General features: G+C 51.3%; 1 protein-coding gene and 1 long non-coding RNA gene across 8 annotated transcripts in view; one reads left to right on the top strand and one right to left on the bottom strand.

Moving 5' to 3' along the window:
- APBA1 (amyloid beta precursor protein binding family A member 1) overlaps positions 1-12,014 on the top strand; it is a 467,998-nt gene extending 455,984 nt beyond the window's left edge. For 5 of the 7 annotated variants that reach the window (XM_060199719.1, XM_060199723.1, XM_060199725.1 and 2 more), the window contains 3 exons: positions 5,633-5,752; positions 7,091-7,231; positions 9,105-12,014. In XM_060199719.1, the coding sequence (XP_060055702.1) occupies positions 5,633-5,752; positions 7,091-7,231; positions 9,105-9,179 (336 nt within the window). In that variant the 3' untranslated portion in view covers positions 9,180-12,014. The remainder of the gene's footprint in view (positions 1-5,632; positions 5,753-7,090; positions 7,232-9,104) is intronic. The other 2 variants (XM_060199722.1, XM_060199724.1) reach the window with 1 other exon arrangement.
- On the bottom strand, positions 4,768-7,097 carry LOC132540887 (uncharacterized). The gene is made up of 2 exons (XR_009552034.1): positions 6,573-7,097; positions 4,768-5,782 (listed from the first exon to the last, which is right to left on the bottom strand). It is a non-coding gene; the product is annotated as an uncharacterized LOC132540887 (long non-coding RNA).
- Positions 12,015-12,944: the final 930 nt, after the last annotated feature.

The raw sequence follows: 12,944 nt of genomic DNA on the forward strand, positions 1-12,944 counted from the left end.
CTCGGCTCCTTGTGCCTTCAGGATCCCTGAAAGCCTGCCAGGCAGAGCACAAGGGCATGGAATGTAGTGAGTGAGGCTGTGTTCACGTAAGTCTTTCTGAGCAAAAGAAAATTTATTTATGGGCTGGGGAGACAACATAATGGTTTTGTTAAAGACTTTTCATGCCTGAAGCTCTAAGGTCCCAGGTTCATTCCCCAGCACCACCAACAACCAGAGCTCTGCTCTCTATTTCTATCTCTCATTAAAAAGAGGTAATAAAAAGAATTTATTCACAAATGAGAGAGAGAACTAGAGCATCGTTCTGGCACATACGATGCTGGGAATGGACTCAATGCAGTGCTTCACCCAGTCCTCCCATGCTGTGAAAGAACCTGGATTCTTGAGGCAGGTGGGGGCTGGGCAGCCAAGGTGAGTGTGAGTGCCAGACACAGAGATGGATGCCTCATTTATTTTTTATTATCTTTATTTACTTATTGGCTAGAGACAGCCAGAAGTCAAGAGGAAGGGGGAGATAGGGAGGAAGGGAGACAGACACATGCAGCCCTGCTTCACTACTTGCAAAGCTTTCCCCCTGCAGGTGGGAACCGGGGCTTAAACCTGGGTCCCTGTACATTGTAACATGTGCGCTCAACCAGGTACGCCATCACCTGGGCCCGGATACCTCATTTTTTAATGAAATGTATTTGATTCTGATTGCTCATAAGGTTATCACACCCAGAAAGAGATAGTCCTCTTCGACCTCATTTAATCTTTTTTGTTACATCTTACACTCAAATTAATTCTTCTTCTAGCTGAATACACATCAGAGAGAGGATTAAAGAATCAACTTAGCAGACACATGATAATTCAGACATGTCTAATTGGCCCTCTTTTAGACCAAGCTGTACTATGGAAATGCTAGAAGGACATTATGCGTGCTGGGGGGCAGATAATTTGCCACTAAGAGGGTTCAGTGGGGCCTCGTAGCCACATAGAGGTGACACACCATGAATACTGGGGGGGGGGCATTTAGCAGATTTGTCAGGTGTTCCTTGAAACAAAGGAGCTGGGTGGAGGGCAGGAAGGAGGGAACCTTTGGGAGTTTGCGCTGGAGTTGATGGTGACTTTCGTGGTCCAAGCCTGGCCTGGGAGGACTGTGCCAGTGTCGGCAGGGTCACACCGAGGCTCACAGAGCCTTGCACACCCCTTAGTGGGTTGCTTGGTACCTGTTCCCATGTGAGAGGCACAGAGTGTAGGGGCCAGGGGGGAGACACACTCAAGACAGCCTGTTCTCCAGACTCTGAGCCAGCAGTCTCAGCCCTTGGGGACGGCTGCCATGTGCCAGGCTCTGCTGTCAAGCCCACTGTTCTGAGTGGGGAACTGGGGCACAGAGAGGTAATGGAGCTCCCCCAGGCCACACAGCTGCTCAGTGGCAGAGCCGGTCTCCCAGGTATGATGCCAGAACTTGGGTTAGGGCGCGTCTGGGTCTGGAGATGGACTGGGAGGGGGCTTTCAGCACTGACTTCAGGGTGCATTGCCCAGACCAATGAAGACTCCTAGTGGGTGGTGCTGCTGTTGATGAATTCTGTGGACAACACCGCCCTGCAGCCTGCCCCCCCCCCAGCAGGCCTCCCTCCACAGGAGAATGTTTTAGGCTTCTTCAGGGTGACCCAGTAGAATCACCTCTCTCACTGTTGTGTCAGTGCTCCTGTGGTGAGTTTCACACAGCAGTTCCCACCCTTGATAAAGCTTTGCGATCTTGCAAGGAGACTCTCAGGCCTAAGGCTCTGAGGTCCCAGGTTCAATCCCAGGTTATTCCTCTGGTTAAGAAAACTAAATTACCCAGGAGTCCTCTAAAAAGGCAGGTTCTCAGGCTCAGGGTGGCATTTTCCATTTTGTAATAGTTAATGGGGTACACAGCATCACTGAAGCATGCAGGACCTCAGGCTTGCAAGACCAGCACCTCAGCCACTGTGCTACCTCCTGGGCTGCAGGGTTCAGCATTGTCAGCAAGCTCTCGGGCAGTGACTTCAGCAGCCTTGGGTCCCAGTTTTGAGGAACGGATCTGTGTCTTGATGTCTTAACGATGGGGCATCAAGTCACTATAATGGCTCTCCTCCCTAACCCTGATTTCCTCATCATAACTCCTAAAGCATAATTACCGGGAGGCCAAGCATGAGCCGACTCTGTCCGTCTGTCCATGCCATGACCTCTATGCACTGTGCTCCTGATTAATTTCCCCTTTTTTTCATCAAGAGCCCAGCTCTGTAGGATCATCATGGATCTGATTTCCCGTTGCTATGGTGATCCTCCTGGTTTCTCTCCCCTCTGGCCACCTCTTCCCCTCCCACTATATTTTTTAATCTGCTGCACCATTCCACCGTTGTCATGGGGACAGAGTGACCATTTGTTTAATTGGCACCTCAAACGAGAAACAGCAGCTCAGCTATGCAAGTTAAGGGGCCCAACTCAAGACAGTGATTAGGCCCAGTCAGAGTAGATGCATGGCCTGCTTCTTTCAAATGGGCATCTCTGAGCCTCCCCCTGCAGCACATCAGGCACCTAGAGTCAGTTCCCACAGAAGGGAGGAGCCTGCCAGAGCAAGGTAAACACTTCTGGTGGGGGGGGGGGGGATCCAGCTTTTCCACAAGGCTCTCCTGACCCTCACAGGCACAGCTAACAGGCCCACACTTCCGTGGGGAGCTTTGTCTAAAGGACAGCTTCAGTCAGCATGTTCTCATTACCTCCCATTTCCCACACACTGCTGGTGGCGTGCTGTGAGACTGCAGAGTGTGTAGTAAAGGGACTAAAGCTCCCCTGGCATAGACTAAGTGTGCACCCCGCACAGCCATTGTCAGTAAGTTGTGACTCTGTCGTTTGTTTTTATCCTTTTGCTCTGAGCACTGCTCAGCTCTGACTTACGGTGGCTCCAGAGACTGAACCCCAGACCTCTGGTCCCTCAGGCATGCTAATCTGTGTTATGACTCCAGCTGCAAGTGATTGGTACTGAGCTGGTGTAAGTAAATGAAAAAAGGGAGGCACTTGAGATGCATGATGTCTGAGCACCGACAGCTAAAGGAGGTTCATTTTAAATTCCACATTAAGACAGATTTACTCTGTGGTACCACAGTGAGGACCCAGAGCGAGCACTGTTTGGCTGTGGCGGAGTAGAACCTGTGACCTTGGCCTGAAAGCTGGTGTTCTCAAGAGGCTGAGCTATCTCCCTGGCCCCTATTTTTAATTTCAGAAAAAAAGATGTCTCTTAAAATTTTTTTACAAGATTAATAGACATTTTCATTTTTATTAGGGGACTAATGATTTACAGTTGTTGGTTTATGTGTAAAACATTCTGCTTTTTGCGAAACCCTGTCACCCCTAGCCCAGGTCTTTCTCCACGATCATGCACCAGGACCTGAAAGCGCCTGCCCCGCCCCTACTTTGGTGAAGCACACCAAACCCAATCCAAGTCCTGCTTTGTGTTTCCCCTAAAGTTATTTCTCACCTTCTGTGCATTCCCTCCACCCTCCTTCCCATCCTCACAAGGGTGAAGTGGCTCTCAGTGGGGTTTTAATTTGCACTTCTAAGAAGTGATGTGGAGCAATTTAGTCGTGTCTGTGGACAGTCAGTACGTCTTTCCCTGCTTTTCTCTATTGGGTCGGTGGGTTTTGTTGAGCTGTATGATTTCTTTACAGATGTTAAATGCCAGTTCCTAGTGAGATGTAGGAAGTGCACTTATCTTCTCCCAGCTGCTGGGTTGTCTTTTTAGCCTTGCATAATGTTCTTCTGGGGTCCAGAAGCTCTTTAATTTGGGGCAGGCCCATCTAATGAGTCCTGCTTTCGCTGCACTTGCCCATAGAGATGAATTTCCAAATGTGTCTTTGATGTTAAAGTCCTGAAGTCTCAACTATGTTTTCACCAATGTATTTTATAGTTTAATACCCAGGTATTGGCTATTAGTGGTAGAGTAGTGTTGTAGGTGTCTCGCCTTCTCATTTATCAAAACAAAGAAAAAGGGAGCAGGATAGTGGCACACTAGGTTAAGTGCACATAGTATCAAGTGCAAGGATCCGAGTAAGGATCCTGGTTCTAGTCCCCAGCTCCCAACCTGCAGGGGGGTTGCTTCACAAGCGGTGAAGGAGGTCTGCAGGTGTCTGTCTTTCTCAGTTTCTCTCTGTCCTATCCAACAATGATAATGGGGAAAAAATGCCAAGAGCAGTGGATTCGTAGTATAACCTGGAGGCAAAAACAACAAGGCAGGAGCTGTTGTGGGTCCCTTCTGCCACTTAGGCAGGCTGCACTTGTGCTGAGTCTTCAAACACAGCTGGTGGGGGCTGTGTACCCTCAGCCCTGACCTTATAGCTCCTCAAATAAGATGAGTCTCATGCCCAGTCCATGTCCTGACCTCAGGCAGGAGAGATGTTAGAGGCCGGCCAAGGGGTGATAGATGGCGGCAATGCAGCTTCTCCCTGTAGAAGAGGCAGCAGTGATAGCCTTTCAGCCTGAGGAGGATGCGTCATCCTTCCATCCCCAGCACTTAGACAAGTAGAGGCTGGCAGCCTCAGTCGAGGATGGTGTCCCCCAACTCTGCTCTCCCAGCTGAACTACAGCACACACACTGCAGTCAACCCTGTCTCTCAAGGTCATCGCAGGTCATAGTAAGAACCACTGGCCAGCACACGGGGTGAAGGGGTGTTCAGGGCTAGTGCTTTTATCGGCCAGGCTCCTTGTAGGACAGAGCTCGCAATGGGCAGTGGTGGTCCCTGAGGAAGAACTTGGGTGCAGCCTGAGTGAGTGCAGAAGTGGCTCAGGTTTGTTTTTTATTGGCTAGAGACAGACTTAGTGGAGGAAGAGACACCTGCAATCCTTTGTCATTGCTTGTGAAGCTCCCCTGCCCCCACCCTGCAGGTGGGGACTAGGGGCTTGAACCCTAGTCTATGCCCTACATATGCTTCAGGGCAGAGAGGGCAGGCCCGGAGCTCAGTAGAGACCCTATGCAGTGAGGGAAGCTCAGACACCAGAGGGCGCCAAGTCCCATCCTGGGTCCAAGGGCCTTGCTGCCCAGGTGCTCATGCCACAAACAGGCCCTCACTCATGTTTTTCCACCTTCATGGATTGGGGTCCTGGCTCTGTCTCCCCGGGAAACAAAGACAGGAGAGACAAACCAGGAAAGGTTACAGAGCTGCTGTGGACCTGAGAGCTTGATAAAGAAATCACTAGAGCTTGTCTTTTGGAGAACAGGTCTGCCTCCCCCCACACAGCCCTCAGCTATCAGGCTTAAAATTAAAATATTTTTCCTGATGGCGCACCTGGTTAAGCACACAGGTCACCTACCATGCAGAAAGGTGTGGATTCAAGCTCCCTTGCTCCACCTGTAGCCGTGAGGCAAGTACTGCAGGTGTCTCGCAACCTCCTTTCTTAATTTCTGTCCTGTCAAATAAAGGAAAAAGTAGCCACCAGGAATGGAGTCCTTTTCAGGTACTGAGCCCCTGGTAACAATAAAAAAAAAAATTAAAAAAGCACCTTTCCCAGCTCCCATGCACAGCCCCCTGGAGTCTGTCCGTCCCCACATGTCAGCAGGCGGTGAGTTTTCTCTCCTGGGCTCATCCAGTCAGGCGGCTGGTGATCCCTGTGTGTGTGTATTCCCCTCTTCCAGGGCCTGAAGAACCAGTCCCGGGTGAAGCTGAACATCGTGCGCTGTCCTCCAGTCACGACTGTGCTCATCCGGAGGCCTGACCTGCGCTACCAGCTGGGCTTCAGTGTCCAGAACGGGATCGTAAGTCCCTCCTCGCCCTCTGCTGGAAGCCTGCAGGAGATAGGGCCCTGGGTTTGAGTCACTTATTATTCACGGTGCTAAGTTCACCCACTCTCTGAAAGACTCCAGTTGGGGGTAGGGGGAAGAGCAGGCACACTTTCCTCCTCGGCTGGAGGAAGTTTCCATCCATGCTGGGAACCTTCCCCACCCTGCAGCTCCCCAAGCCTAGGATCCTGGGGGACAAAGAACATGTGAGAAAGGGGGCTGGGCTGGGGGCCCAGGTGATGGCACACTTAGTTAAACACACACATTACAATATGCAAGGACCCAAGTTCAAGCCCCAGCCCCCACGTACAAGGGCAAAGCTTCACAAGTGGTGGTGCAGGGCTGTAGATGTCTCTCTCTCTGTCCATGTAATTTCTCTGTCTTAGCAAATATTCAGGCACATATATTGTAGTGCACAAGGATCCAGGTGTAAGCCCCTGGTCCCCACCTGCAGGGCTGCAGGGCTCTCTCCCCCCCCTCCCAATTTCTGTCACTATACATAATGGATTTTTTAAAATGTAAGAATATTTAATTCTTTTTATATTTTATTTCTTAATACATACTATTTATTATTGGGTAGAGACAGACACATGCAGCCCTTCTTCACCACTCATGAAGCTTTCCCCCCTACAGGTGGGGACCAGGGGCTTGAACCTGGATCCTTGTGCACTGTAATGCGTGTGCTTAGCCAGGTGCACCACCACCTGGCCCCATCCTATTTTTTGTATTCATCCTCCAGCCTCGCTTTCAGTTCAGAAATGTTAGTCAACAAGCCAGCAAAATATCAGTAGCTCACCTGGATAGTATGCCTGCTATTTCATCATTCACAAAAATTAGGATGGGAGCCCGTGCCTCCCACACTGGGGGGAGCTATGTTTTCCTTCTGTTTCTGCGAAGCCCTAGTGACGACAGAAGAAATAATGTTATTCACAGTATTATAACTTAGTAGATAGAAACAGAGGCAGGTGGGGAAGAGACACTTGCTGATCTGCTCCACCATTCCTGAAATCTGCCTCCCCCCTTGACAGTGGGATCCGGGGGCTTAAAATTGGGTCCTTGATCACTGTAACATCTGAACTTAACTGGGTGTTCCATACCTGACCTCTCCCAGTGTATTTTAACATTAGAAATAGCCTCAGCAAAAGTTGAAATCCTCCCCCCTTCTGTGCTGGGGGTCCCTGTGGCCTGGTTCCTACCTGCAGAGCATGTGACCACTCAGGCCTCTGGAGCAGCCTCACTGTGGGGGGATATCTCATGAAAAGGGTCTCAGAAACGACAGACTAGGCCGTGCGGTGACTCTGGTCTCTCTGCCAGATCTGCAGCCTCATGCGTGGAGGTATCGCTGAGCGGGGCGGCGTGCGTGTGGGGCACCGCATCATCGAGATCAATGGGCAGAGCGTGGTTGCCACACCCCACGAGAAGATCGTCCACATCCTCTCCAACGCCGTGGGGGAGGTAGGCTGGGGGGCCAGGGAGGGCCCTGCCCAACCCCAAACACTTTCCAGAGACTTCAGGCAATTTAGTTTCAGCCAGGTGTGCATTTGGGTTTTGTCTGTTGCCACCAGGCTTATTGCTGGGGCTCAGTGCTGGCACCGTGAATCCACTGCTCCCATTGGCCATATTTAATAGACAGAGAAAATGGAGAGAGAGAGAGACTTGCAGCACTGCTTTGTGAAATTTCCCCCTGCCGGTGGGGCCCAGGGGCTTGAAGCCAGGTCCTTGTGCATGGCAGCACACGCACTCAGTGGGTGTACCATCAGGTCTGAGAACACCAGTGAAGATAGTCACTAGAGCTCAGGTCACTGCCTGTCACCTTGAGTCTTTCCTTCCCCCTTCAGCAAGGCCCCTCTCTGTCACTGCTGGGTGTGCTTTCCTCATTCCCAACTACTCTCCCTGGAAAAGAAAACTACATCTCAGAAACTAATCTGATCTACAGAACCAGCAAGACATCTCATGGGCACAACCCAGGTTCAAACCTATTCACTTCACTGAAGGAAGCTTCACTGCTATGGTGTCTTCATCTTTATAGCCTTGAGTAAACACATTGCCATGCACAAGGACCCGGGTTCAAGCCCTAGGCCCCCCATCTGCAGGGGGAAAACTTCATGAGCAGTGCCGCACGCGTCTCCAGGTGCCCTTTCAATTTCTGTCCTCTCAACAAAAGGGGAGAAGGGGGTACTGGGAGCAGTGGATTCATCACACAGACACTGAGCCCCAGTGAGAGAAAATGACATGAGCCCTCTTTGGCTCCTGGTGGTTCCACAGACAGAACCTGGGACCTCTTGGGCTTTATGCAAAGCCTGTGCCCTAACCCATGGAGCTCTCGCTCCCAGGCCCTGATTGCCTTCTGTTCTCAGAATCTCTCCTTTTTGTAGAGACCAAGAGCATTTAGGTGGCTGGGAAGTGACTCAGCTGCCACACTTACATGCTTGAGGCTCCAGAGTGGTGCTCTGGACCCTCTCTCTGATGTGAAACTCTTTTATTAAAAAATAACCCTAGGGAGGCAGGCAGTAGCACAGCAGGTTAAGCACAGGTGTTGCAAAGCACAAGAACCGGTGTAAAGATCCCGGTTTGAGCCCCCGGCTCCCCACCTGCATGGGAGTTGCTTCACAGGCGGTGAAGCAGGTCTGCAGGTGTCTATCTTTCTCTCCCCCTCCTCTCTGTCCTAACAATGACATCAATAATAACTACAATAATAAACAAGGGCAACAAAAGAGAATAAATATTTAAAAAATCAAACCCTAGGGATAGCTCACCTGATAGAGCACAGGCTCCATCTACCATGTGCAAGGTCCCTGGTTCGAACAACCTGCACAGGGGGAGCTTGGTGAGTGGTGAAGCCGTCATGTGATCTCTATTTAAAATACAGCTCGGTAGTCGGGCGGTAGCGCAGCGGGTTAAGTGCAGGTGGCACAAAGCACAAGGATCCCGGTTCGAGCCCCTGGCTCCCCACCTGCAGGGGAGTCACTTCACAGGCAGTGAAGCAGGTCTGCAGGTGTCTTTCTCTCCCCCTCTCTATCTTCCCCTCCTCTCTCCATTTCTCTCCGTCCTATCCAACAATGACAACAACAATAACAATAATAACTACAACAATAAAACAAGGGCAACAAAATGGAATGAATAAATAAATATTTAAAAAAAAATACAGCTCACCAGGAGCAGTGGAAGCACGTAAGCACTGAGCCCCAGGGACAACTCTGGCAGCAAAGAAAAAAAAATTAGAATCTCTGGCTTGGGAATAACCTTTCCCTGGTTCTCTCCCTATTGGCCACTGTGGTGGGGGGTGGGTGTCAGTGTGGCACCTGTCACTTGTCACCCTGTCTGCCAGCAGATCCACATGAAGACCATGCCGGCCGCCATGTACAGACTGCTGACGGCACAGGAGCAGCCCGTGTACATCTGAGTTGCCGCCCACATCTGCATGGAGGACCCCCCTCGCTTGTGGTTGTGTTTCTCGTGCTGCGTCCGTGTGTCCACTGAGGCCTCGCCCTCGCACCCAGCACTCGCCCCACACAGGAAGAAAGGCAGCTGCAAAGGCCTCTTTGCTCCCTGTCTCTGCCCAGTTTTTTTTTTTTTCCTAACACCAAGGACGTTCCATCTGCACTCACTTGAGCCAGCACCCACCCACCAGGTTTCCACCCAGGACCTTCCAAGGGGGGCAGCTGCTGCCCGGGGCAGGGAGGAAGCTGATTCAGCAGTGCCTAAATGCCATCACCCAAGTCCTCCTGACCGTTCACAGCCACCCTGTCCACATTGTCAAGCCTGGAGCTTCTGAGCTGACCTCCACAGCTCCTTTTGCTTTCCGTCACACTTCTGTTTTCTGGTCGGGGCCTTATCACCGAGGAACAGGAAGGTAGCTGTCTCTGACAATTACAGGCTGCAGAGGGCTCAGCCCTTTCTGCTGGTCTCCTGAAGTAGAGATATCCCCCCTCACTTGCTGATCATCTTCCCCTCCTCCCCATGACGTGAAGCACAATGTTCCCTGAAAAGCCCACTTCAAGGGGGAGGAAGACGGTCCCTTTCCTGGAGAGGTCAGCCCCCAAGGGCCAGGAAGCCCCGTGCTGTGTCTGGCAGTGGTCTTGCTCTGCCCACACACACTCTCAGCCTCTGGGAAAGGTGGACGCTCCCCTTTAAAGACAAAGATCTGGGCACATCCTGGTCTGCTTCCTGGCCCCGGGGAAGCACCCTCGGTGTCCCCCAGAAATGTCCTCTGCCTGCTTTGTGGGCTGAGGGTTTGCAGCTGGCATGGGGAGTTTCCACCAGGTGTCTCCTTCCTGGGGCCTGTCTCAGCTGAGTGCAGATATTTTTGGTAATATGACTCTTCTGAGCCAGTCTTCACATACTCTTGGTCCAAAGAGCACTTTGTTTTTTTCATGTTTGGGTGGGTTGTGGCTTGGCTTGGTTTTTGTTCTGTTCTGTTCATGACCTCAGTAGAGACAGGGGAAGAGAAGTGAATATATTTTGTAAAAATTAATATAGCCCTGTTCTCTGCATCCAGGATATCTATGTTGTGTCTGTGGAAACAGGAATGCGGGCAAGCATACGTGGGTAGTAAGTATCTATAGATGTTGGGGGAGGGAGAGAATGACTAGGAAGAGGAGGGACTTCCAACCCCCAGAGCCCTGTAGCCTGACCCTCAGGCTCTAACTTCCCTCAGCTCCTGCATAGGTAGTGGGGGGGGGGGGGGAGACAGCACTTTCTCAAGGGGAGTCAGGCCCCCTGCGTGTCTTTCAAGCCCAGTGCCTAGCGGGGGAGACCTAGTAGAAGTGTAAGGAGCCTGGGACCCAGCTCCAGACTCAGTTTCCCTTCCCATGGCAGCCAAACAGAGAGTCACACAGGAAGGAAGTGTCCTTCTGTCGGCTCCGAGTAACCACCTGCCCACAGAGGCTGTGACTCAGCCAGCACAGCGGCATGCACCCTCCCAACTACTGATAATTTAAATGATGTTTACCCAGAGGGAGATGAGAATATACTTTGCTATTGCACAAAAAAAGAATCTTGGAAACTGAGTTGACACAGTCGACTGCTACACACTCCCAGAAAAATGAGCACATTCCCTGCTAAGGAAGAAGACTATCTGTTTCACCTGCCTGCGTGTTCAGGGTGGCTGGGCTCCATGGAAGCGTGCTCTTCCTCCTCAGGCCCCTGCCGGATGGAGGGAGTTAACCTGCGCTGGGTTAAAAAGGAGATAGGATCTTCACCTCCCTGAGTGTTTGGAGGCCATGTGGACATGGTGGGCTGCTGCTTGCTGATCCCTCCCCCCACCCCCAGCATATAGTTAACGTTGAGTACTGTAAGGGGCCCTGTAACAGCCTATATGCATGTGGCAGCCTTCCCAGACCTCCTCCAGCGAAGAGACACTCGCTGTTCCACTAGGGCACACAGCTGACTCTGCTTTGGGGACAGATACCCAGCCAGGATGCACCAGAACATACCCTGACTTCTCAAACGCAGGCCTTTCAGGGAGCCGTCATCAGCCTCGGGTTCCTGAGAGAAGCCCCCATCCCCAGAGGCTAATTCCCAGAGTCCTTCCCCCTCACCACAGTGGGCTCTGGGGGCTGCCGTGTCTTTGCAGATGGGTCTGTGCTCCACACCGGCCTCAGCCCCAGAGTAACTACTACCTCCCCTGTTGCTCCCAACACCCCCATGGCCCTTCCCCACACCCCCATCCATGAGCCCTTCTTGGGTCTCTGGACCCAGTGGTGTGGCTGCTACCAATGTTTACAACCAAGGCCCACCTCCTCTGAGAAGTGGCTGCTCGCCCCCAACAAGACCACTTGTTGGTTCGGATTTCTTGTCTGTCTGCTCCCTCCCCGGTTTTAGCATGGGACCCTGTGGGGAGCCAGCTCCCTGCACAGTGGGCACAGCCCCCAGAGTGCGGGTGCAGGACTCCTGTTCTGAAAATAGGGTGGACACACACAGCCTGCTGCAAAGTGCCGGGAGAAGGATAGTATTGTATTTGTAATGATAGCATTCTTTGTATACACGGAACTCGATGATCTCTATATATAAAGTATAAATAAATATATAAATAAAAGATATATACACGTGAGCCCGGAATGTCGACGCCACACACCCACTGAATGTACCTCCTCTGACAGTCTGGCCCCCCTGGGCCTACCCGTCCCCCCTCCTCCGCACCGTTTTGGGGGTTGTGATGTACTTACTGTGCTATCTCCCTTAACTGAACGCTAATGTCTGTGAGAGTTGCAACAATAAAGGAGAACTTCACCTCTTGGTCCTGGCTCAGTGTTTTGTTTTTGACCACAGGGGTTATTGCTAAGATTCAAACCCTGCAAGACTCCACCACAGTCTGCAACTTCAGCCTATAGAATATATATATGGATGGGGGGGGGGGGAGAAGAGACATCTGCAACACTGCTCATGAAACTTTTCCCTGCAGGTGGGGACCAGGAGGCTTGAATCTGGGTCCTCCCACATAATAATGTGTGCTCTACAGGGTGAGCCACCACCTGCCCCCCTGATGAATGTGTCACTGTTTCAGGATAAAAAGGACAAAGTCCTGGGTACAGCAAAGCTTTTCTGTTCTGCCTGCATGCTGCCTAGAGCCTGGATTTTTTTTTCTTCTTTTTTTCTGCCACTAGAGTTACTGCTGGGGCTCACTGCCTACACAACGAATCCACTGCTCCTGGTGGCCATTTATTCATTTTATTTATTAATGTAGTTTTATTTTATTTGGTAGGACAGAGAAATTGAGAGGGGAGATGGAATGCAGCCCTGCTTCACTGCTCATGAAGCTCCCCCTCTGCAGGTAGGGAGCAGGGGTTTGAACCCGGGTCCTTGTGCATGGTAATGTGCACTAAGCTGGGTGTACCATTTCCCAGCCCCTTCTTGTAAAAATACTTATTTTGGGTAGAGACAGAAATTGAGGGAAGTGGAAGAGAGAGAAAGGCACCTGCAAGCCCTGCTTCACTTGTGAAGCTTTCCCCCTGTAGGTGGGGACTGGGGGCTTGAACCCAGATCATTACGCATCATAATGTGTGTGTTCAACCTGTGCATCACCACTGGACCCCCTCTGGGGATTTCCTAAGTGGGTATATTCTGTGAAGCCAAGTCCTTTTTAAACTTAACAGGCTGTGTAGTCTGATGGCCAGTGCTTAACTCGCCAGCTTCCTCAGAGCACACTACCTATGAGAAAGGAACTCTG

The sequence above is a fragment of the Erinaceus europaeus genome, chromosome 10 (genome assembly GCF_950295315.1).
Source record: "Erinaceus europaeus chromosome 10, mEriEur2.1, whole genome shotgun sequence".
NCBI lineage: Eukaryota > Metazoa > Chordata > Mammalia > Eulipotyphla > Erinaceidae > Erinaceus > Erinaceus europaeus.